General features: G+C 35.2%; 2 protein-coding genes across 35 annotated transcripts in view; both read right to left on the reverse strand.

The window, feature by feature from the left end:
• PTPRD (protein tyrosine phosphatase receptor type D) overlaps nt 1-27,104 on the reverse strand; it is a 2,185,700-nt gene that overhangs the window by 1,684,217 nt on the left and 474,379 nt on the right. The window lies entirely within an intron of this gene.
• Nucleotides 15,738-17,243, reverse strand: LOC112649609 (tubulin polyglutamylase complex subunit 2-like). The gene has a single exon (XM_035697102.2). The coding sequence runs from the start codon at nt 17,170-17,172 to the stop codon at nt 16,429-16,431; it is 744 nt and encodes a 247-aa protein (XP_035552995.1). The 5' UTR covers nt 17,173-17,243; the 3' UTR covers nt 15,738-16,428.

Consider the following 27,104-nt stretch of genomic DNA (forward strand, 5'->3'; position numbering starts at 1 on the left):
GAGGGAAGAGCAAAGGGAGAGGGAGAAACAGATGCCCCACAGAGCAGGGTGCCTGACATGGGGCTCCATACCAGGACCCGGGAATCATGACTTGAGCCAAAGGCACCGCTAGCTTGTTCTTTATTGTATCTTGTTTAGGATAAATAAAACAAAATATAAAAATACAATACAACTGTTCCTTTGAAAATGTGGTTTCACTCTAGGAGGTTGTCTGACTTTAAATCTAGAATCACTATTCACAATTTAAGTTGTCTTTCTAAGTTCATAGCAGCTCTCTAAACTGTGATTTTTGACCTCTAAAATGACTCAAACTTAACTGAGGTTTCAGCAGTATCCTTTGCTGACCAGTGAACTAATCTGCTGTGAACCTGTTTAAAATTGCTAGGAGAAATGTTTTTAATTATAAAGCAAACCAACCAGCAAAATATAAACAAAGCTTTTTTTAAAAAAAAGTGTAAAAAGTTATTTAAGAAACTAAAAAATAATATATGATATATATTATATGGGAAAGAAAGGCCGAGAAATTATTAAATTTCCTTACTATCTACATCCCATTGACAGGTCCTTGAGGCAGGCAGAGTGACATTCTTCAAGGGACTCAACTGCTTTGATGTTGGTATTTTGCTAAGGGCAAAAGGCAATCTTAGTCCAACCCCCAGGATCCTATAAGTCTACTTTAACATATAAAAATTCCTTTGGAAACTTCATTTATCCCTACCCCTTTAGATGGATGATGGCAATCATCCCCCAAGCATATGATCCACTGATATACACCGAAGGGTCTCATGACTCGGGTTGTATTACAGTAATAAATGATCTTTTCCAAATAATAGCTAGCCCCCCAAGATCCTGGAAACCTTGCTTCCAAAATTCCTTTGAGGCTTATGTTATCCCTAACCACCTCTGAACCTGAAAGTATATAATGGGCCACTCCTCATGACCTGGGTGCAGCTCTTTCTGCCCACAGATCCTGTCCCTGTGCTTTAATAAAATTGCCTTTTTGCACCAAAGAAATCTCAAGAATTCTTTCTTGGCCATTGGCCTTAAATTCTAACATCTTTTCTTACATCAATATACATAATAAAGAGTTAGCAAAAAGTCATACTTTTTTTTAAAACTAAACTTTGTATACACAGAAGTATATGTATTACAGTCATTTTATGTTTAAAGTTTTCTCCAAAATTGAAATGTTCATCTTCTCTGTGTCTCAAAGATAGCATTAGGATTAAATTTTAGTCTCTAAAATTCTGAATTTACATTAAAGTAATACCTGCAAGTATTATTACTAGATGCTTCAATTATGCTAAAAAGTTTTTTTTTAGCATCTATTAAAGATGTGGGCAAACTTTGTTCTTCATGTTGATACTTTAGGGTTTAATTTATTCATTATATCACTATAAATATAGCCTCCCATCAAACCCAGGCAGAGAGTAGTTAGGGAAGGAAGGGACTGAAAAGAAATCTAGTAACACTAAGAGACTAATATTATAATAACTGATCATCTGGAGTGCCAAGAGAACTTTCCAAAATATCTCTTCACAGAACACCCAGAGGAAATTAAGTTCTCATCTTGCTTTGTAGGTAGAAGTGAGTGATTCAATGTTTTATAACTGAATGTACTCATAGAAAATGACTGCTTAGCATAGCAACAATTATTATGAGATAAGCACTTGGAACCAGTGGAAAAACAAACAAGCATTTACTATGAAGGAAAATAGTAAGTATCATGGTAGATTTCCCTAAAATGTATAACTTCATGGAAAAGTTTATAAATTTGGGATTTCAGTATAATAAATTCTCAAGTAAATGTAAAGTTTTCAGGCTATAAATGGAGTCTATCTCCTTTGAAAAGTATAAGTAGTTCCAAGGTAGATCAAATATACTTCAATATACCATAGCACGTTTGCAACTCTAAACCCAATCCTTTAGGAGGACTTTTTTTAAGGCAATATATGCCTTAATATGAATTCCAAAATATGCAATTCCAAAATATGATTTGTATATTAATCCATTTATTACTTTACTTATTTGGATTAGCTATGATTATATTTACAATACACATTGATAAATACCAAATATTTTATACATAGAAGAGAGATTTTATTTTTTCTCTTGAAATACTATGGCACACAAGTCTATAAAAAACTACTTGACATAGCTAATCATTGGCATAAACTTGAATCCTTTTACTTATACCATAATGTATAATAATGGTGAATAGGGATAGCAACAGAAAGGGTTAGGAAAATGGACTGATAAAAGATGATGAAGTTGATAAACTTTTTTTTTAATTGCTGAGATTTTATGATTTAGGTGAATAAATATACATACATCGAGCTAAAAAAAAAAGCAATATTGAAGAGTACAAGATAGGATATGGCATAGCATTCAATCCAATTGAGCCATTATTAGAGGAGTTGGCATTGGAAAGTTGGTAACTCAATCATTTCAATTATTTGGAATTCAGATTTTACCAGAGCTAAATTCTAACTTCCCCAGATATAGTAAACGAGTGACCTTGGATAAAGGAGATTGGTTCGGTGTACTTCCTTTTTCTGATTAGTCATATGGAAATTATAACTTGCACGCTTCTTGAGATGCATTCAGTAAAACTTGAATTCTCTTGCCTTGACTCTCTGCAATGTCTTCAGTGATGACTGCATCCATACTTCCAATTCACATCCAATTACTTTATACTGTAACGGTCCACCTCCTCAACCGACTATGAGGAGCACAAGGCCGCAGTTTGATATATTCACTGCTATGTAAGTTATTAATATATCTAGGCAGTATATATATATTTACTGAGTACTCTTTGTGTGCCAGACATCAGTAATAAGTAGAATATCCAACAGCAGAACCGAGTTTTCTGATTTCTGGTCAGGGTTGATTTTGCCTCCTCACAGTGGCCTTTGAGAGATACAAAGGTTATTCTTTATTAAAATAACTTTAATTGGGGCCAAACCATTATAAGAAAAGAAAATTCATGAAAGCGTTTTAATCTGTGTCTCTTAGACATCTTATTATACTTGGACATTTGATAAAGGAGGCTAAATTCTTTCATATCTTTCAAACTTTGAAGGAAAATTAAAGGACCTCTTTTTCAGTCTACATATAAAGTGTGAAATAGGCTGGGGGAAACATCATTCAGTAAAGGCTAATATTTCAAGAGCAGAACCATCATAGTTTTCACTGTGTGAGCTATTAACCTTCTCCTTCAGAAATAAAATGCAATCTAAAAGATGTTGAAAAAAGATTTTTTTTTAAAGATTTCAAATTAAAAGTGATTGATGAAATATTCTGTTATTTAGATCTCTCTCTCTCTCTCTCTCTTTCCCTCTCTCTCTTTAAACATGACAAGGTATGCCAGCACATGCAGAGAGTGAAGGAATATAGCTACAAGTTAAAGAAATTGTTCAGTTGTCTTAGTTGGGAATTCAAGGACAGTTCAAAACCATGCCTCTGACTAAAACTGAGTCAATGTACCTAATGGTGTAAAGATGCCAAGATCAGTATCTGTTACTTCACTCTTTAAAATCTGTTTTAATTTTACAGATATGGAGAAATTTAGGGTTTTTCTATAAAACTATGTTGAAATCTAAACTCAGTTGACATATAATTTAGACCTTATTCATTCTAGCAGAAGTTTTAGAACATTAGGAATTAACTAGAAGAGCATGTTCACTAAGTACCATAGTCTTTCAGGGCAAAATCTGCAAAGTAAATCTCTCAAATCTCTGGGGAAATGGAGCCATGAAAGAGGATATAAGAAACTTTATTTTGATTGTTTTTAGTCAGCTCTTTGCGTTTGCTATTAAAGAAAAACAACAACAACAACACAATACAGTTTCAGCATATGGAGAGTACCAAACTATTCACAGGTATCTCAAAGATTAACGTATTCATGTGAATCAAAACCCATCCACCAAGAGCTAGACTATATCAAGTAAATGACAAAAAATTTAGAAAGCCAATTTAGTAAGTATTACATTTAATTGATTCTAAGATGCAAAGTTTTTTTTCACATATTAACAACTCTGAAATAAAGCATCATTTTTACAATCAATGGTACCTTTTTTTAAAGATTGATGATTGATTGATTTGAGAGAGAAAGAGGGACAACATGAATGGGGGGAGGGGTAGACGCAGAGAGAGAGAATCCACAGGCAGACTCCCCACTGAGTGTGGAGCCCAAATCCAGGGCTCAATCTCAGGACCCTGAAATCATGACTGAGATGAAACCAAAGTCACATGTTTAATCAACTTAGCCACCCAGGTGCCCCTCAGTGGTATCTTTTGACAGTATTTTTCTTTCTTAGTGGGATATCAAATATTGCTGCATCATACCATCACCATGTTTTTTCCTACACAATAATTTGTGTCTTATACAAATCTACACAAACGTAAAATAAATGAATATATTTCCTGTAAAACTAGCTATTCAGAGAAAAATGTTACCCATTTTCAATTTTAACATTAGTTAATGTTGTCGTACACTGCTTCTATAATCGTGTTTGGTTTATATAGAACAACAGACAGTAGATTTGATTTCCTAATGAGAAAAAACTCAATGAACAACAATAAAATTGCATAGACCATAAAAAGGTAAGCAAGAACTGACCTGGAATTCAGGATTTATAGGAGGTATTTAGGTACTTTTTTTTATTATGGCATACTTAAGAAAGAATCTTTTAACTTCTCTCTTCCATAAAATAAAGTAATTATATTTGTCTCTCTGGCGAGACTAGGATGTCTCAATAGTAAAAGGAAAATTATTTGGATGAGTTTTGATGAGAAGAGTTAATTATTATAGGTACTATATCTAAAATGTATCTCTTATTGACCAATTCAGTATTGAAACATTCAGTACCAGAAATTGATTTTGAAATTGTTGGCAAACAGCATTATAAGTGAAGATGAAAAGTAGAACTTGCAAATTCAATGGTGAACATTTCTTCCTAAAATAGAAACTTAAAATACTTGTTTATTTTGATTGATATCATAGTCTTATAGCCCAAATGTTTTCCAGTTCATTTAAAATAATTATAGTTTGGGATTGTCTAATATATGTCAATTAGAAGATAGATGCTTACCAAAATAATTATTTTTAGAGTAATTGATTTGTAGACGTCCTAGGAATAATCAGAAAGCAAAGCCATTTATTATTAAGACTGCCACAGATTATGATCATATATCTATATTTTCTTCATAAAAGAGAATACTTATCTCTCATTTTCCTGGAGAAGCAGGGAAAGGCATCCAACTTACTCAAAAGTAGTGTCATCATTAAGGAACAAGTTCAAAAGAAGTTGGTTAGCAGAGTCTATCCTTTTTATCATCACTGGAAATTATTAACTGATCCTTTAAAAGATCAATCCTAATGACCTGGCTTCAGAATAATATAATATAATGTTTGTATGGGCCTACATCTCCCAGGGTCTATAATGAGATGGTAAATTTTGGCCTTCACTTGATTCCTGACCACAGGGTCTAAGACCAAGGAAATACTATTAAAAGCACACCTAATCCATATTCTGCCACAGTTCCCTACAAAATAATAAAGATGACATAGAGCTTAAGGGAATAGCCATGTCTGCCACCCAACTATGCCTCATGTCAAACATTGACATAAAAAGCACTGACTTGCTGTATGTCAAGCAAAAAATCAGCTTATATATTGAATAAAATGTCCATTTGGATATAAATTTGCTTTTCTGTTTTCATTATTATTGGGTGAATTTTAGAAGTTGCACATGCAAGCTTTTGAATTTGGAAATAAGTGAGGACCTATACTTGACAGGGAATTGTAGACTGATCCATTAATTACAAAACCTACCCCAAACACTTCTCAGAAAGCATCACTGAAGTAATTTTCTGCTAAGCAAATATTACAAATAGAATAAGTCACACAATATTCTTTGTCAAATATATTTATAATTAGAGATTTAGAAAGCATTGCTAGGGACACGGGGTGGCTCAGCAGTTGAGCATCTGCCCTTGGCTCAGGGTGTGGGCCCAGAGTTCCAGGATCAAGTTCCACATCGGGCTTCCTGCGGGGAGCCTGCTTCTTCTTCTGCCTATGTCTCTGCCTCTCTCTCTCTCTTCCTGTGTCTTGCATGAATAAATAAATAAAATCTTAAAAAAAAAAAACCTTAAAAAAAGAAAGCATTGCTATTTGTGAAAAAGAGTCCTATAAAAAGTACAAATTTTAAAGATTATTTAAAATGTATTTCTTTAAATCTTCCAGACTTGTAGGATTGACTAACTTGTTTTATTTTATTTTTTTAAGATTTATGTATTACTAAAAAAAAAAAAAAAAAAAGATTTATTTATTACTTTAGAGAGGGGGAAGGGAGGGAGAGAAAGAGAATCTCAAGCAGACTCCCTGCTGAGCAGAGCTCAACATTGGGTTCAATCCCATGACCACAAGATCATGATCTGAGCTGAAAATCAAGAGAAAGACATTTAACCGATTAAGCCACTTAGGCAGCCCTAGGAATGTCTGACTTGGTTTTAATATTTTATTCCTTCTGTCTTTGTATTTCTTATTTTTTCAGTTTTCCTTCTTTTCTTGTAAATATTCTTAGTAAATTTCAACCCCTATGGGACCTATTAAGATGATTTGAATATAAAATCACTCACAAAGCAGAGTCATTGGATGTTGAGTCAGAACAACAAAAGGTCCTTAACATAAATTGACAGATTTTCCCAATTCTTAGTATTGCTTTGAGACAAGGCATTGAAAACCAATCTCATGCCTTTTCTTTCTTAAGCAATCATTTATGTCTTAGACTAATTCATGTATGAAACCATAGCAAAAATAAAACCATAAAAAATGATATTTTATTTTTTTCTGAAATAGGACAAGATAATTGTCCAGAGAAACATATTATCTTATTTTCCATTTATGACATTAGTCACTGCTGTCACATGGAAACATACCATATCTATAATCATGTTTGGTTTATGTAAAACATGAGGCTGCAGAGCTTGACTTCTCAACAGGAAGTGCAGTAAGAAATTAAAATAATGGCTCTCATGGCAAAAGACTGCTGTGATGACAGTAAGCTAATTTTCCAGGCCTGAGAATTTCAAAAAATGTTTTGACAACCAACAGTGAAAAGCTTTCATCCTTATTTCACTCTTGCACTAAGTGCCAGGTTTTTATGCATTTGTAATCATGGACTTCTTCAAATGCAAGAATATTAGCATTTCTGATTTGTTTTCCATTATCACATAGAGGCTCCTTACACTTTAGAGTGTCCTATAGACTGTTTTAAGATTCATTATAATAGCAATAAACCTCAGAGCAGAGTATTGTAAGCCTTAAGGTGTCAGCATAGAAATTTGAGGAAAACAGAAAACTATGCAAAACCTACAAAGAGGAAAGAGATGTAGGTGAGATATTCTGTCATTTTGCTGGTTCTAAACAAAACCATGTATGAAGTCTCGTACTGGCACTCCAAATAGTAGAGGAATGCTTTCACTTTAATGGATTTAACTTGATATATTCTCTTTTTTGATATATTCTCTTTTTGCAATGCTCAATCTGCAAGGTACAGTAAAATAAGGTAAAAATATGCAATAAGTCACAGATGGAGCATAATAGAGTATTTCGGTATTTTATCCTACAGTCTGAAACTGTCTTTTAGGAATCATTAATTGTCCCATATTTTACTTCAGAACCCATGAATGTGTATAACCCACATCATACCTGGATGTCACCTCTGGTGATACTTGCAATACAACAGTAGAAAAAATTACATCAGCCATGCCGATATGAATACAGTCTTACCCTTTTCATTACTCATGACCCCCCACTGCGATTCGAGATAGAAAACTAACCAGTGTTTTTTTTTTTTTTTTCTACTGTGAGAGTACATGAACATGACATCTGGATAAGAATGAAAATTGAGTTTATATGCATAGACTTTATTAATCTAATGCATAAAACATTAAAGTGTTAATCTGGACTATTTTAAAATCAAATTTACAGTAATTATGTGTTGGGTGGTAATTAACTATTAGTCAGCAGTTCCTGTGAGTTACTATAGAGGCGTTATTTTTATACAACCAAAATGTGTTCTCTCATATTAATTAATAAATGTACGTGGGTATGATAGTAGGTAAGAATTTTATTTTTAACGATTTATTTACTTTAAAGAGGAACCCAGAGAGAGAAACAGCATGGGGAGGGGAGGGCAGAGTGAAAGAGAGAGAGAATCTCAAGCAGACTCCCTGCTGAGTGCAGAGCCCAACTCAGGGCTCAATCCAGCTACCCTGAGAACATGCTGAAACCAAGAGTCAGATGCTTAATCAACTGAGCCAGCCAGGTGCCCTGATAAGAGATCGAGCTTTTTTTAATTTTATTTTAAGATTTCATTTATTTATTCATGAGAAACAGAGAGACAGAGAGACAGAGAGAGAGAGGCACAGACACAGACAGAGGGAGAAACCGGCTCCATGCAGGGAGCCTGATGTGGAACTTGATCCCAGGTCTCCAGGATCACGCCCTAGGCTGCAGGTGGCGCTTAAACCGCTGAGCCACCCAGGCTTCCCAAGAGATCGAGTTTTTAATACCATTGTCCTTATCTTCACAAACCTCTGACATTTGAACATATTAAAACACAAAAGTCATGCATCCTTCTTCTTATCCGGTAGTCAGTGATTTTCCTCCCAATAAGCCCGGTCTCTCAAGTTTGGGCTGCCATGCTTGAAGTCATTTTATCTATCCTGTCTTGTCTGCCTTCTGCACCTCCTCTCCCTTACATTTACCCCAAGGGGACCTTGCACTGCAATGGATGTTCAGTAAGCTTATAGCAATAGAATCGCAGATTGACCATTCTGATCACCTTGAGCAATGGAGTAATTATCACATAGGAAATAATGTCATCTCTCCTAGGCTACATTACTAGAACTGCATACTGGTCAAACATATAGGACAATAGGAAAAGTTATTAAAAAGTAGATTGATATATCAATCTAACAATTGGTTGTCATTTATCTGACAATTCACTTTCAGCTCTATTACTGAATGCAAAAAGCAAAGCATTCCCCATACATCACTCCTTTTCTCTAACTGATTGAAAACAGCTGTTGATGAATGGTACATCTTGTTCTATCTGGGCATGTGCTGTCACATCTCAGTAGCAACAGGTGGCAGTGTCTTCCTGTGTCACCCCCTTCTCAGCCTTGCAGGCGGAAGGAAAGGGTAGAACACAGTTTTGTTCAAGGAGAAAGACTGGTCACTTTAAGAAGCTTTCCTTCTTCAGCCAGTTTATATGTTGTAAATTTAAACCCTCAGAATGTCCAAGAACTGAGCTAATATCCCAACTTTATGGATGGAAAAACTGCACATTTAAAAAGTAAACAACTTATGCAAAGGCACGCAGGCAGTAAGCTGCAGTACTGGGATTTAAAATCTGAACTATGATTATATAGTTAAAGATCAGTGATTTTCCACTTCACTACTTCAGTACCCACTACAGTATCTTACTCATTTTTTTTTCAGATTAAAAATGGAGTAAGCAAGTCAAATTCCATAGACAGCAAATACATGGAGCTAGAATAATGGGTGTACTCTGCTTTGATGTGATCATCTACTGGGATGTTTAAAACTGTGTTCAGATACTTAAACATGTAGTAGCAGTGACATAATTTCCTTAATAAATCCCTTTACTCTTGATTTCCTTAGATAGTTCATTGAGGCTAGTAGCTTTCATTATGATTTTAATATCAGGATTATATTTTGAAAGGCAGTATATGTATACTTGTTAAGAACATGAGATTCAAAATCAGACTTATTTCCTGGGTCCAAATTTCAGAGCAGCTATAAGTTCACAGTAATGTAAACTTCATTAAATTTCTCTGTGTCCCACTTTTCTCATCTGTAAAGTAGGAATAAAAATAATATCCTCCAGTATAATTGACAGAAATTAAATAACTTAATATATGTTAATCCCCCAATTTATACTAAATACATTTTTTTTTCTTTTGGGGAGAGAGAAAGAGAGTGTGTGTGGGTGGGAGAGAGAGGGGCAGAGGTTGGGAGAGAATGTTAAGCAGGCTCCAGGCCCAGCATGGAGCTTGATGCAGAGCTCTATATCACAATTCTGAGATCATGACCTGAGCCAAAATCAAGAGTCAGATACTTAACTGACTGAGCCACCCAGGTGCCCCAGTAAATACTATTTCAATGTTTGCTATTATTATTTTTAAATTTCGTAATATTTGTGATTAGAGGGTGAAACTATTTGAGGTTTCTGGCCATGCTCTCTAGAAATAAATAATACTTTGGAGGACTTCTTTCATATCATTTGTAATGCCCACTTGACAAGTCTGCCCTAAGCAAATGAGGTAGTAACCACAAAGGCCAAATTATACCGACCTCACAGTCCTTAGAAATCTGTGGTTATCTTAGTATGCTGAGCCTTCTCTTTTTAGTACTAAAAGATAGTAGAGCTGGGAGAATTTGTCATGTAATGTCTAAAGATGCCAAGCTTACCAACTTCTGATTGTTCAAAGAAGGGTGAGTAGAATTATGATTAAAAAGAGAGGTTTGAAAGGTTCTTCACTAAAAGTAATATACAAGACTAAACAAGCGATTGTGGGTAAATTAGTATAGTATATACTGTGCACTCCATAATCTACCGATGCACACGAGCATATTGAAGGGTCTGAGACTTCATCCAGGATATAAACATGTATAACTTTTTTTAAAGCCAGCTTTTTCAAATGTATGTGTGTTGTGTGTGGGTTTATGTGTATGCAAAACTTAACCAGTAATATTTATTAACTACTCTTCAGAAGGACACATTTTGGGAACTGTTCCCCAGTTTAGATTTAATTCTACCATTGGACAGATGGGTTTTCCTGACGAGTGAAGTAGAAAATGATAAACAACAACAAACTGAGACTTTGCTTAGTGCACAACATTTCACTAAGCACCTTTCATGTAATCATCTCACTAAATATTCATCACAATCCAAAGTTTAGGTACCATCATTATTCTCAATTCCTAGATGAGCAATTTGAGAAGAGAATATTAATAATCATCTTAAGGTCAGATGGCTAGTAAGAAGTAGGGTTTGAATCTAATGCAGTCTGGCTGTAAAGGATACACTATTAGGCTCTTGTTTTTTCCCTAGGCAGGGAAGACAAGTGGTGTGATGGCCTGGACATTCAGGAATACATTCAAGAGAAGGATGATCTCAGAACTGGCTTCCTGCAAGAAGTCAGGAAGCATTAGACATGGAATCATAATGAGAACGTCCTAGATTTTTGGAATTCTGAGATTCCTTTGCTATTATTTGTAGTTTTAATACTACTGAGTAACAAATAAAAAAATTGAAAAAAAATGTACAGGTTTAAGTAGTAGGACATAGAGAAGGAAAAAAAATGAATAAATATATAGTGAGTGCCTAAGTGCATTCTTAGGTGCTATACATCTGCTCATCACGGGCATGAATTATTTCTTGTTTTATCTCATAATCCTATAACATAGGGATAATTTGTCTATCTTGTAGAAGAGGAAAATGAGTCTGAAAATTATTAGGTCAGTTGCCCAAGGGAAGGAAGAAACAGAGGTGGCTTTGAAATTCAGAGGGACTGATTGAGAAATTTCCCCTGTAACAGTCTGAGAAAGTGGAGTACATAGGAGACCCTGTTTGACTCATGAGTGAGAGGAACCTAAAGAAGGAAAGTAAGTGTTAGCAGCCTACAAAGGAAGTAAAAGTGGATTTCCTACTAGATTGGCTGAGTGTAAAGAACAGAGATGTGAAAAACATTATGTGAAGAAGTAGAAGAAAAAAGGCTCCCTTTCAGTGGATAAAATGCAAAAAAGGCACCCAAATATATAGAGATAAATTGCAGTATGACAGTCCTTTCCTCTAGCTGGTGTAGTATCATCCCAGGATCCACTGTCTGGCATAAGGAGCATACTTACTATCTCAGCTTTCCTCCTCTCCTAGATGCTTCTGAACAAGGCACAACCTGAAAAACCCGTAGGAAATATCCCTGGACATAGAGAGCCATACTTGATATTGACACGTGAACTCAAGGCTTTAACCATAGAAAAATCAGCTTCCATCACATATCTCCTCTTGTCTTTATATCATATCATATAGCTAGCTTCTTACTATGGATGCTTTACACAGCTGCTACTACTTTCTCCTATATGGCATATTTTAAGGTTGAGAGCAACCACAGGAAAATAAAAGCTTATCTTATATTGGAAAACTTATTGTGCAATGGAAAAATGACCTCAAGTGCGCTCAGTAAAAGTTATATAAAATCATAAATCCTAGCCACAGCTGCAGTGTATTAGAGACTACACATTACATCCGTAAATAATTGCAAATCCATTCTGGGTATGATTTTAGGTGCTATAGGAGACAGTTTTGGAAACATATTTAAAGAAGCCCTGCTGATGCCCTAACTGCAAGAAAGGCAGGTTACATATCACATAACCAACCATACACCTGCTACATTTCATAGATGTGCTAAAAAGAAGCACCTTTATAATTTGCATCTCAATGTTAATTATCTTATATTTAATATATTATATTTAATATACAATCTATTAAATTTATATGCATTCTGTTGAATAAATACAAGTACATATAATATTTTAGAGTTATTTTAAATTAGTTGTTTCCTGTAGCTTAATTGCATGACAAGTTTGCTTTTTTATGTCTTATAAAATCTTCACTCAGACTTTGTCTCATTTTTACAATACTCATTATTTTCTGAAACTCATACTGGATCAAGCTATTTCATCTAAAATTTGCCAGAGATCCATCAATATATTCTGCTGCCTGGGGTATTAAATTTGATGAAACATTCCTTGTGAGTAGAAAACAAAAACAATTGTAAACAAAGATCAGAAATAGAAACTTTCAGATTACTGTTGGAAGCATGTCAGTATTAAAAGAACACTAAGTTTATTTAATAAATGATCCTTTGAACTAATCTCAATATTATTATAACACCTATTAAATCAGATACACAAAACAGGTCATAAGAGCTACCCTTACTTGATGGTTTAGTATCATAATTATTTATACTAAAAATGTTAATAAAATACTAATAAAATCCATAACTTAGGTACTTTTTATAAAAAAGTAGGCTCCATGGCCAGTTTGGAGCCTGATGCAGGGGCTTAAACTTACAACTCTGATAGAGATCTGAACTGAGATTAAGAGTCTGATGCTTAAGCAACAGAGCCACAAGGTGACCCAAATTATATATAATTTTATCCTCAAGATTTCAGCTGTTCTCACAGATATTTTCTGTAAGATATACAGATGGTATTAATGGTAGTAGGATCCATCAATAGCTACCACTTCACTTTGACAAATGTCCCAGTTACTCCATAAGAATTTCAAAATGAGTATAAAGGAAAAATTTCTATTTTGTTTTAAAAAAGTTTTCAAAATTATACCTACAAAGTATCAGAGAGAAAATATAATACTTACATTCTAGTCAAATTCTTGTAAAAAATTCATAAAGTCATCAGTTTTTCCTGTAATTTACTCCAAACATTTCATATCCTTTTTAACAATAATTACAATTCATTTCTTCATGCATTCCTTCAATAGTCTTTCCTTTTCTTCTTCTTTTTTTTCTTTAATAGGCTCCATGGCCAACATGGAGCCCAACGTGGGGCTTGAACTCATGACCCTGAGAGCAAGACCTGACCTGAGATCAAGATTAGGTGCTTAACCAACTGAGCCACCCAGATGCCAACTTCAACAGTCTTTTTTAAACATCTACTTTGCATCAGATGTTGAGAAGAATAAGAGTAGGACCTGACTTTTTGAACCCAAGTAAAAGAAAATTAGAAGAGAAAAACTTTTACACTCCACTTTAAATGCTACTTCCTGGAAATGGCGCACATTATCACCTCCACTCACATTTTATTGGCCAAAACAAGTCTCATAGCCACAAATAGCTACAAGGGGGTGAGAGCTCAGAAGAAAAAGGAATCATGGTTCATTGTATAGTCTTAAGAAAAAAAAAAGAGTACTTTTTTTGTAACCTCTGTCTTCTCTTAACTTTATTTGTGCACATTATTCCATAACATTAAATATAATTGTACATTGTTTCCAATATATTTTTGAATTTGAATTTATGAGTAGACCACAAATGTTCTAACAAGAATTTTCCTCTACTACTACTTCGTACAGAAAATTAGTTTGGTTCCTATTTTTTAATAACATAATACAAAGCTCTAAGTTCTCCTTGAAGTGAAATTTTGATGTCAAGGATAATCCATACTTATTTTTATTTTTTTAAAGGTTTATTTTTTTTTTAAGTAATCTCTAAACCTAACAGGGGGCTGGAACTCATAACCCTGAGATTGAGTCGCATGCTCTACTGACAGCCAGAGAGGCACCCCAAAAGATAATCCAAATTTAATTTTTTTTTCATTAAGACTGTTTGGTTTGCTTCCAGAAAGTTACCAATTTAATAATTTATTGACCAATGATGTCTGTTGTCTACCTAATATAAATGAGAAGCCAATCTATTAGGTTAGAAGTTGTGGATCATAGGTAGAATATGGCATTCTCACTGATTAGTGCATGGAGTGAGAACTATAGTAACACAAAGAAAAGAATCATTCATTGAGCTGTGAATGTCATTCAGAATGTTTAAAAAAAACAATGAATTTTATCTCAGCCTAACATAATAGGTGGAGTTTCAATAGGCATTTGGAATATTCGAGTATAATTCAAATGAGAAAAATAGCATCATCAAAAGGATGGTGGTAAGAAAGTTTAAGGTATATCTAGAAAAGTACTAGGCCATTTGGAGTAAAATGAATTTTTTTCTTTTTCAATATTTTTTAAAATTTTTATGATTAGGTAATTTCTACACCAAATATGGGGCTTAAACTTAAAACCCCATGATCAAGAGTCACATGCTGGACCAAATGAGCAGCTAGAAGCCCCTATTTTGTTTTGGTTATACATAATGAAAAATAAGCAGGACAAGGAGCTTTAGGCCAGAATATAGAGGAATTTGAATGTCAGCTATTAGATATTAAATGAATATTCAACAGAAACTTAAGACAATGACACGCAGAAAGAGAAAGGAGAATGGAAACCACAGCAAAGGCTTGCAGTTGATCTCATGGGGACAGAATTTCAGTAGTGAGGTTGACCAAGAAGGAAAAATTGCAAGAGCCATTGTGAGAGATAAGCTCTCAGCTGACTCAATGTAGAGGTAAGGAAGAAATCAAAGATGATGCCAAAGGATGGAGCCTGAGCAATCAGAAAATATTCTGAAAATTAACTAAAATATATATTAGAGAAATGTGGCTTTTAGTGAAGAATATAAAAGTTTGCCTTTAGAACTTTAAGATTACTAAAAAAAAATTTTAAAAATAAAACTTTAAGATTAACAGGATAATGAAACTAAAATAGACTTGGCACATGGGGATGGAAAAGGAAATACTGGTACATATTCTGGATGTGAGACTTAATTTGTATAAGTGGATGATTCTCTCTAAGAAAAAAGAACAAAAAAAAGTATAATACTGTAACAAAGGAAGGTTGATAAAGGTCCACAATTGAGGAATGTGAAAAAAGAGAAGGCAACAAAAGTGAGAAACTGACAAACCAGAGTGTGAAATATATGTCATAAAGATTCTTCTGCATGAGTAGACAACCGGTTTGTTTTGGTTTTTATTTATTTTTATTTTTTAAAAATTTTTTTTGGAAACAACAAACTTTATAGGAAACTTAAAAAGGACCAGAGTGAGAATTAAGAAAAATAAACATATGCAATTGTATCTTTAAGAATTTTCATGGAACATTATGATGCATTAAATTATCTACATTCTCTAACAAAAATGAACTGATCTGAGAAAAAGCAGCATGAAAATATTCTACTGCAGTGTTGCCCAAAAGAACTTTCTGTGATGATGGAAATGTTCCATAATCTCTGTGCTGTCAAATACAGAATTTACTAGCCCCATGAATACTCACAATAGGGCTAATGCAACTGAGGAACTGAATTTTTAATATAGTTTAAATAGCCACATGTGGCTAGTGATTACCAATTGAACAGCAGAGTTCTAATGCCTCATGGGTCAAAATCAGTGGTTTCTTTGAGGGATTTCTCTAATGACTGCTGAGGGGTGTAGAGGGTTGGGGGTGGAAAGAGAGGAAAGCTCTTAACAGCTCTATTTAACTGCTTAAACAAGTTCTGAAACTCTCTACAGCTTTCAGAGGCAGGGGATGAGGAAAGGACTCTGGAAGACCTGAGTATGCCCTTGAACTCTTGGCCAATGCCAACGGAAGTAAAAGGCCTAGGATTTGGCTTGCTCAGACGGAAAGAGGTCTATGGTGCCACTCACAGAATCTGAGGCTTGGGCCACCTGTGTGTGGAAATCTTGGCTGTGAGGCTGGCAGGGAGGTGAAGTGCTCATTTCTGGACAGGGTTGCCAGGGCTAGAAGAGGATTTAGAAGTGGAGGGAGGACCTGAGGGCCCTTTCTGGCCACCTGGAGGCTGGACAGCCCCTTTCTTTTTGGGGATTAATGTCTTGTTCTTGCTCTTGAATAGTCTGCTGGGATCCAGCTTGTTCACGAAGGAGTTGGTCTCTTCTGCAAGCAGGTTTGTGTTGTAGGTGATGGGTTTATACATGTTGAACCATTGCTTGGCTTGGGGGCTAATGCCATAGCTGGTGAAGGCACACTGCCACTGTGGCAGGCCCAGGTGGGTGATGAGCAGGCAATAGTAAGTGGTAAATGTACCTGTGAGAAAATGCCAGTATAATGCTCTGTCCAGGAACCAGATCTCAGTGTCTTGCGCTAATGCTGGTTTCCCTGTTTTGTAGACAAGGAAAACCTTCCCATTCCCATTGCAAGGACCCAGCTCAAATATCACACTGCGAGAATCAAAGTGAGGCTTCTCTGGCTGGTTCTCACTGGCTTCAAGTGTATCATCCTCCAGGTCTGCCAGAGTTGGTGCATTAGGGAGTGAGTACATGGAAGACTGGTTGAGTTGAGTCAGTTTTGAGATGCTGTTAATTGCCATGCTGCCCAATGGAATGGTGTGCTCATCCAGCTTCACACTCCATGTCATGTGGAAGCCATTGGTCATCAGGTTAAAATTCTTCACATCCTCAGGTAGAATGCAGTTATTTTTTTGTTCCCATGAAGAAATCATATGACGTTCAGCAGGTGGTTTTTCTATGATAGTCGCCTCTGTCACACCTGGGGAAATATTCGAGGATGTGGTGATCCCCAGGGTCAGCTTCTCCAGGTGCAGCTTGCTGCAGCCCGGGGGGGCGGTGTCTCCTCCATGGCTCGCGGCCCGCTCTGCGCGGCGAGTACAGGTGCGGGGACCCGGCAGGAAAGCCGGGTGGGCGGGCGGGACGGTGCTAGCGCCCCAGAGGCTGGGACATCAAGTCTGGTTTTTATTTTTACATGGGCCACTCTTTGTTGTTATCATACATATGTTAGAAGGAGTACAACTTGCCATTACAATGACCGAGATGTATCGATTAACTCTGCTATTAAATTTGGGCAAGTTTATGTTCCTTTCTTAACTGATGTCCTCATCCATTCAACAAGAATGATTACACAAACTATATTTTATTTGTTTGAGGATACATACAATAATGTATGTAATAGTACCTGGCATCATTCTTAGTAAAATAAATCTTCAATAAACATAAGTTGAATACAGATTCATGTGTTTTTAACCAGTTTGACCATACAGTATCTGGGAGATGACATATACATAGTATGTGTTCAGGAAACATTTGTTTCAGGACTAGGAAAAGATAGACTTTGGAACTGGAAAGTAAACTGCAATATGATTAAACTCATTTTCCATCCTGGATGAATCCAAAAGGCATTTCCTCAATTCGCTAAAAGTATTTTCAACCTCCTTAGTTCATCCTACTCACAAAGGTTACTCTTTATATCTGGCACTATTAATAATTTCTTTAGTAAGAATAGTCATTGGTCTGATCACCAATGACTACTCTTAGCTACGGATGGTTCTCCTAACCCTGTGGCGAATTGTAGGATTATACATTTTGGCTCCCTTGTGATTGAGAAAGTGTATATGATTAGTTCATGACAGTACATTATAGAAAAAGTGACATTTGTGAATACTCAGTCAGTCTAGCTCTTTGGGTGAAACCAACCTGACATGGACATATACCATGAGCAAGAAATAAACCTTGTTGTATAAACCAATAAGAGTTTGGATTTTTTGAAAATGCAACATAACTTAGTCAATCTTGATTAGTATATTCAACTTATTTGTGAGAAAGTCCTTTCCAGATTTGCTAATTTTAAAATCTCAGCACCTCCAGTACCACTAGGATTATCATAACATTTGCATTTTTATGATTTAAAGATGAGCTAAGACACTACAGTAGACTGATGTATCAGAAACTAACTACTATAAAATATGTAAATAAAGGGAGACCATAAATATATTGTCATATTTTTTTATAAGTAGGCTCCATGCCCAGCGTGGAGCCTAACATGGGTCTCTAACATACAACCCTGAGATCAAAACTGAAGCCAAGATCAAGTGTTGGATAACCAACCAACTAAGCTATCTCGAGGCCCCTGTTACTATATTCATCAAGGAAATCAGCAAATCTGTTCCTTTAAGAAATTAGAGGGGGTTAAAAAGAGGTTTTCTATAAGCAACTTCTTTCCATTATTGCATTTTGATTTCTTGACTCTGGAAAGTTCTTACTAAGATAAAACTGTTGTGTTCTCATTGGATTGGAGAAAGAGGGCTGGTGAGAAGACTGATGCTCTTGTTTTATAATTAAGGGTACAGTTGGTGTTAAATTGGCTAGTTTAAAAAAATTGGCTAGTTAATAGATATTTTGGAGGAAAAATTAAATTTCCTAATGAAATTTGTCAAGGTTTTTTTTTTTTTTTATGTAACTGGTAAAAAAAGTCATATGTTTTACTGTAAGTACCAAATCCTATTGCATTCAATAATCTAGGAGGTATCTACTATTCTAAATGAATGTCTTCTGAAGAATTCTTGACCAAGATTGAAAAATATAAACCAGAGCAAAACAAATAATCTATTTTTACTTAAGGAACTTCAGTTCAGTCTTTCTACTAAAGTACTGACGACCTATTACTATGATCATCATCCTTGATCCGCGTCCCATTTAAGTGGATGTGTTCACTGCTGTTCTTGGTACCTGATGAAGGGTTGAATGATGGGGTGCCTGATAGTATTTCCATGGAAAATGCTACTAGTAGTTGATAAAGCCAGGCCTCTAGGGGCCAATTTTCTAAAACTCATGGGGAAAAATAGGAGCTAGAAAATGAACTACCTGGTTATATATATTTTTTTCATTGTTTCAAGGAGACTATTTTCAAGAATGATTGTGACAGGAATAAAAAGACAAGGACAAGTAGCCCCAAACTGTCAAAATTCCAGCATTTTTGCAGCTGCTTTCCTGATATATGCCAATGACTTGTGCCAAAGAGGGGGGGAAAGAAAGGAAGAACAGTTTCTTTTCTCAAAGATGACGTCAATATATCTGAAGCACTGGCTAAGGATTAGTATAGATGGTATTATTGACAATTTGTCTTTAAGGACAGATTAAGTTTCCCCATTAAAGGGTGAGAACATCCTGTCACAAACCTACAAAGTACTTACCAACCTAATGTTGAAAGGAGGATATACCACTCTTTCACCTATAACATTAAGTCCAATTATTAAGTACCTAGGCTCTGTGCTATAGCTGCACCAAATTTGAAATTTTATTTCTCAAAATCACCCTGTGAAATTATTATTATTGCCATTCTGTAGGATGAGAAAAATATCTCAGAGAAGTTCAGTCCTTTGTTCAAAATTGCATGACAGTGAAGTAGTATCACAGTCCTTTCTAATATAATGCAGTTGCTCTCCCTCTATCCATCAAACAAATAACACTAACAACTGGTAGACAATCCAAGACAAAGAAAAGAATTTTAAAAGCAAGTGAGAGGAGAAAGTTAAAAAAAAAAAAACACATGAGGAAGATTGCCTGCTTGAGATTTTTTTTTAAAGGAGATAGGAGAGATAAGTAATTTTGTTTCAATTTGCCATGTTAATCAAGGTGAATTAGAGACTATATCTTGCCAAAAGGAAGGCTATGAATGGGTTATTGGCCAGTTCAGTCAGGAAAAGATTGGCAATAATTGAGGTGGGAAAATAGCTTAATATGGAGATAATCCCTGGCTAATTTAAATAAAAAGGTGGTTAGAAAGTATCAATTACCTCCTCTTTTCAAATGTTAACTAGATTTTTATTATGAAACATAATTATTTAATGTCTCAAATAGTTGACTTTTAAGACAGCCAAAGCCTAACCAGGATCTTAGTGAAATCTTTTAAACAGACGTTCAGGAATGAGACTGCTATGGATTTTGTTTTTGACATCTGAGGATTTTCAATTTGGGCATAACGTGTCATTCTGGCTTCAACATATGGGAAAGTTCTGGATTCTGGTGCCATTTAATTTCCATTTGGCCCCACACACACTCCTTCAGTTCCTGTATCTCCTTTACCTTATATGCAAAATGAAGAGAACCTATGTTTTAAGGATTTTGTGAGGGTGAAATGAGATGATAAATGCCATGGCATTTTGTGCAAATGAAAATGATGATTATAATCTGTCCACTTCCATTTTGGTTCCTTATACCAGTAGAAGGTTCAACTTTATTACTCTAGCTATTATACATTTTAGTGATTTTTCTTAGTTTTTGTCCTCCTTAATTAGTCCTTTCTCAACGGTAAGATGCCAATTGAATGAGTAGCAGTTTGATAGTTTCTACCTTTCATCCTAAATTAATTGTACTAGAAAGATCAATTCATTCTGCTGATGAATTGATTCTAGGTTTTAGAATCAAAAAGACCTGTAGTTAAATCTCTACCTCTGCAAATTCCGAACTCTGTGATCATGGACCAGTCATTTAGGCCCTCTGAGTTCATTTCTTCATTTATAAAATGGGAGGATGAGAGTTCAGAAAGATCATGTATGTATAGGCAATGGTATACTCTGATTAGATGAAGTATATTTTCCTTTATCTCTCTCAGTTTTGTATTTCAGCTCTAAATCCAGAAGACAGGCTCTCTCCTACGTAATTTTGATATACAGGCCTGATTCATTATAGTGGTTTAAGGAAACTGAGTAAATAACAAGACAGATGGGATCATGAGCACACAGGTACTCCTGAAGGGGAAGAATATCCCAGATTTCTCCTTTTGTCGTAGTGCCACTGGTGTTTATGAAATTGACCAGCCACTTCCCTCTTCAGAATGACCAGCTGTGAGGGCTTAGCTTGCTTCATGTAGCCAGAAGCAGAATAGCCAGGATAACAAATCACAGCTGAGTTCCCAGGTTGATCTGGAGCATGTACTTGGCATAGCAGACTAAATTCTTATTATCTTATGCATGGAGTTAATATGAGCCTCATTAGTGACAGTTATTGTATGATTACCTTGCCAAAAACAATGGACATATTATTTTTATAGATTTATTCAATGATATCTGCTCAACCAACAATTATTTAACACTTTTGTGTTAAGCCCTATACTTGACACTGGGGACTTAAAAAAAAAAAAAGAAAAAAAAAAGAGTAAATCAAGGTCACTGCTTTCCAGGAACATGAAATTTAGAAAGAAAGAGAAATAGATGCACCATTGACTATTTTACAGCCATGACAAATCCTAGATGCCTAACAGGGTATGATTAACCCTACCCACGTTGTGGAGGAGGCAGACTTCTCAGATAAAGTTAATTTTCTTGGATCCAAATTGTAAAAGTCACAGTAAGGGAACAGGGAAGCTAAAATTAAACAAAATGCGAATGGGCTAGGTTTCAATATTCTCATGAGTTGGAAGATGATTCAGTTACTAGGAAGAACCAGAAAAATGATTTTCAAATACTTCTTCCCTTGTCTCTTCCTGGATTCCCAAGGATAGCCCAGTGTGGATGCCCCTTAAAATAATTCCCCACTACTGTGTGACCAGGATAGAGCAGTTCTCTGGTATCTTAGAGCTAGTCTCCTTCTAAGCCACATGGCTTATTTTAAAAGCTGGAAGGAAGGTTTAAGGGGTGTTTGCCAAAAGTGGCAATTGATCTGCCCAAACACTGGGAGGGCTGACTCTGCCCTTGCCAATAGTAATTTGGAGTTATAGAGACTCTTTCTGTGACACTCTCAAAGTTCTTTAGTCTCAACTCCCACTCTATTCAAACAATCTGCAGAAATTAAAGTCTTCTACAGTGCCTCAATATTAGAAATGTAATTCCTTAAAATATGTTTGCACATAAATGTCAGTACCATAGCTGTACACCAATACTTCTTTCTAAGACCTTGGAGGTCTAACTGGGATGAGTGCTACTGGTACAGGAAGCAGAATTAAATCAGATGGAAATGGTCATACCACATTAAAAGTCCTTACTTAAATTGAACCCTTGGAAAAATATTTTTGCAGATGAATTGATCCATCTACTCTTGGCAAAAGATCAGAAGTTGAATTTCTAATGGATTCCTTTGTGCCTTAGCTGCCTGAATGATTGAAAATAAAGATGCACTTGGGAGTTCAGCTTTGGGGAGGCTGTATGACACAGTGGTTAAGATCTCAGACTTGGGGTTAGGTTCCCTATTTTGCAAAGCCAGCGCCAGCCCTTACTGTGCCCTTGGGCTATTTACTTAAAAACCCTGGTCCTGAATTTCTTCATCTGTAGAATCAGGACTACAATAATATGAATATCACTTCAGTGATTGGATGAATTAATACATGGAAAACTCATAAAGCCTGATCTGTTGTAAGCATTCAAAAAGGTTAGCTATTATATTAGCTGCTTTAATTTATTGCCATACTCCTCTTTTCTAAAATGTTTTGTCTTGACCTGTACTGCATTCTCCATTTATCTCGACTTCTTTCTGAAATATGGAGAATATGTAACTCTTCTGGAAAAAGCTCCAGCTACAGAGACCATGACACCTGGGGTGGGAATCAGGATCCCTTACTCTGTGTGGCCTTAGCAAAAATACATAATCTGTCAGTTAAACTATCTCTAAAATATCTTTGCAGGGCTTTGATGTAAATAAAATCATTTATATCAAGTGTTGCTCAATACTTGACAATTCTTTCCACTGCCTCTTTGCATACCTCAGTTTTTGAAGGTTTCTTTCTTTTTTTTTAGTCACAAGGTGGAGATGGTAACACCCACCTGGCCCAAAATAGAGCTAGAACAGCTGCAGTTGAAATTGGGGTGCAGGCTAGCAGGTGGCCCTGAGAAGTTCTTTCATGTCCAAAACTTTAACCACAGACTCTTGCCTACATAGGAGGGGAGGAGGAAGAGAGGAAAATGAATTTAGAGCATCGGGTTCTAAATTCCAAAACCTAATTTTACTCTCATGAAAGAGATATGGCAAAGAGACACTGCGGTGTTTAGAGAAGCACAAACAAAAAGTCAAGGGCCCAAGTATAAAGGGGTTTTGTAGGGAGGCTACATATTAGTAATATCAGGTAAATAGGAATTATTTTTAGGGTTTTTCATTAAAATTCATTCATTCTTCACAACAACTCTATGGAGTATATGGGATTATTGTCCTCATTTTACAAATGAGGAAACAGAATTTAAGTACCTTTGGCACATGTAGGCCACTTGTATCCATGTGTTCATCATCCCCACATTATGCTGCCTCTGCACAGATACAGATAATTTGTTCCAACTGTTTGTTTATCAATAACTCAAATACCAATCCCAAACTCCCAACAACCAACAGGTATATACACCAGAGACTTTTTATTAAAGATAATAGAAATGATGTTTTATAAATTTATCCAATGACAATGATCACCTAGGGTACTTTCTGAACATAAAAATTCCAGACACCTCCTCAGACATAAATAATCTCCAGAGAGAAATCTGGGAACGGCTGTAGTTGACAGTGGCTCCTGATGATTAATAATATTATAAAACAGTTTGGGAAATACCAAATGGGATGAAGAATGAAAAAGTCTTAAGGCAGTACTTCTCACACACTAATATGCAGACAAATAAACTGAAGGTCATGCATACTAAGCTTCAGCCTTGGGCCTATGTTTCTGCATTTCTAACAAGCTTCTGGTTATGCTAGTACTGCTGGTGGACAGACCACATTTTGTGAAGCAAAGCATTAGGCAATGATTCAGCAGTCCGGGCTCTAGACTGTTAGCCATAACCTTAGCCTTTTAATAAACAAAATAATCACTTCGGTTGTTGGTACAAAATGCAAAATCATTGTATCCTCTCTTTAGATTCCAATTTGACAGGGTACGGGCACATTTCAAAAATATACTCCTTTTTTAACAAGAATCATATGTGATTTGATTCTGATGCAGATAGTCCTAAATCCCACTCTCCACTGATAAACACTGCAAATGCGGCAGAAATCAAAGCACTCTAAAGGTGGAAAGAACAGCAGTGTGCCATTATAGAAGTCATTCAATCCCTTGGTTTTATCACCCATAACCTGGAGAAAATAATATGTGCCTTTATAGAGTTGTTAGGATAAAATGAGATAAGACATGAAAGCAAAGAACAGCTGAGCCACCCTATTCAAGGGGTCAACGGAAATAGGATATGGATCCAGTAAAGAACCACTTTCGGCCAAAGTGGCAGAAAAGCTTTCCTATATTTTCTTGATTCTTAGGCTATAAAGGCAATTCACAAAATCACTACATTCACTCTATCCACTTACTAGCGAGGCAGGGCCGATCCCCTGTCTGTTATTATAAAATGACAGTCTCTCTATCTCTCTGTATATATGCATTTCATACCTCCAAGTGAATATTTATCATCTAAAAATATTTATCTTCTATCTACCTATAGAGGTAAATATATTTGTACACATATGCACGTATATGTTTGAATATGTAAAATATATCTGTAAATATGAAATATACATGTATGGATATATAGTTAAATTTTATAGATTCCTTGAGATTCTAAAGACACATGTAATGTAGCTAACCTTTAAAACAATGCTAATGTAGCTCCTACAATATGACATTTTAACAACACCTTTTTAATAATGCATGTTCTTAAATGTTAAGCTGATTCATATGTTATATTCCCAACTTTTAAATCTCAAATTCTACTTAGAATATCAATAGAATATGGAAAAATACAAAATTTTATTACAGAATTTTCTAAGGAATTATAGTGGTCTGCTATTGTGTCTTAACTTTGCTTGAAAGTTTATTACTTTTTATAAAGAGAGAGGATCTTTAGCTTCTTTCTCAGAACATGCTTTATTGGATTATCAAAAAAAGAAAAAAAGGAAAAGAAAAGAAAAGAGGAAGGAAGAAGGGAAGAAAGAAAGAGAAAGAAAGAGACAAACAAACCTTCAAAGTACTGTCTTTCATAGCCTATGGCAAGGACAAAGCTTAGGCTGATACCTATTTCAGAAGCAGCAAAAATATGTCAATTATAAAGAAAGCTACAAAAAAAATAAAGAAAGCTACATACTATATTCCATTTGGTGTATCCAGATGATTTAAAATGGGGATTGGGCACAAGCAAACAATGCAAGTATGAAAATCACAATCAATTGAATATACTTAATGCCATACCTTTAACACAGAGTTGATTTACGAACTTGCATGGGTGTCATGTATATTTATTGAATTGTCATAAAGTATAAGAGGTAGTGCATTTTAATACATTTTGAAAGAGTGAAACATTTTAATGAAGTCTATAAAATTATGCTGCTTATAGGTAATCAAGTGACTAAAACGACTTTTGGACTATTAGTTACATGATGAAATTTCCAAAACAGTTCCCTTTGTTCCTTCACGATTTGGCCACGACATTGAAAATAGATGCAAAACTTTCTTTGTTTTAAGGTCCAGAATTACATTTACTTTCAACTTTGATGTGTTTCAAGACCTACATGAGAGTAAGGCTTTTAAAATTAAATGATATTTGTTAAAATTTTATGAGCTTTTTCTTTTCAACCTAAGGAGAGAGATTCAGTGTAAATTTGTGTAGGTGTATTTCCTTTTGAAAAGGAAGCTATTTTAGGCTTGGGTTATAGCTGAAATAATGTAACACAAATAAGGTTATTGGCGATATTTAAGTTGGGTTACTTTTTCTATCTAGGTTTCTTTTAAACATAGGAGTACAAATGGATATCATAAATTGGGAAATAAAATGTGTGTGTGTGTGTATCTCCCAAACAAACATCTATATCTGTATCATATCTCCCCCCAAAAATGCTCCTGGGGAAAAATAACATCCAAAAGGGAGTACAGTCTCACTTTCTCCATATTTGTATCTATAACTGTATCAGACTTAACATGAAAAAATATAGATTAAAATGTAATTTCTTTTTCTCTTCCCTACATCTTGTGATACACAGATAATTAGCATTTCTGCTTCTATTCTTGATTTTATTACAACATATATACAAGCCATTGATTATTAATTTGGATAGAATTCAGAGAGTAATTTCATCGATTATGAATATAGACAACAAGCCAAGGTAGTCTTAACAGTATTCTCATTTTGGTCAACAAAACAATTTACAGATGTTTTCATATCACTTTTAATTTGCCACAGATATCTTGAAATATCAACCACATCCATCACTGTTTCAAAATTACAGTATTTAGTATACACACTGCTAGATTTTTAATGAATCACATATTTTACTTTATCACAAATTTATGATATGGTTTACTTTGCATTATCTATACATTTAGTGTTATTAACATTAAAACATTTTTCTAATAGTGCACATTGGAAATGGACTTCAAATAAAAATTAATCCAATTAGAAACATCTAAAATGAATCCATGGCACAAAAATGATCAAAAACAGTTGTTTTGAGCATGAGTCAGGTCATGTCACTGCTCTCTAGAAAACTCTCCAATGGCTATGCATCTCACTGAGTGAAGTTCTTGTGGTCCCTTGATTTCTATTGCCATTAGCTCTGGCCTTGTCGTTTTTGTTTTGTTTTTGTTTTTTTTCCCTCAAGTATATAAAAAATACCCCCAACTGAGAGCTTTTCCATTGATTGTTTCCTCTAACTAGATTTACTTTCCGTTAGATATAATCATGTTATA

This window comes from Canis lupus, chromosome 11, assembly GCF_003254725.2.
Source record: "Canis lupus dingo isolate Sandy chromosome 11, ASM325472v2, whole genome shotgun sequence".
Taxonomy (NCBI): Eukaryota; Metazoa; Chordata; class Mammalia; order Carnivora; family Canidae; genus Canis; species Canis lupus.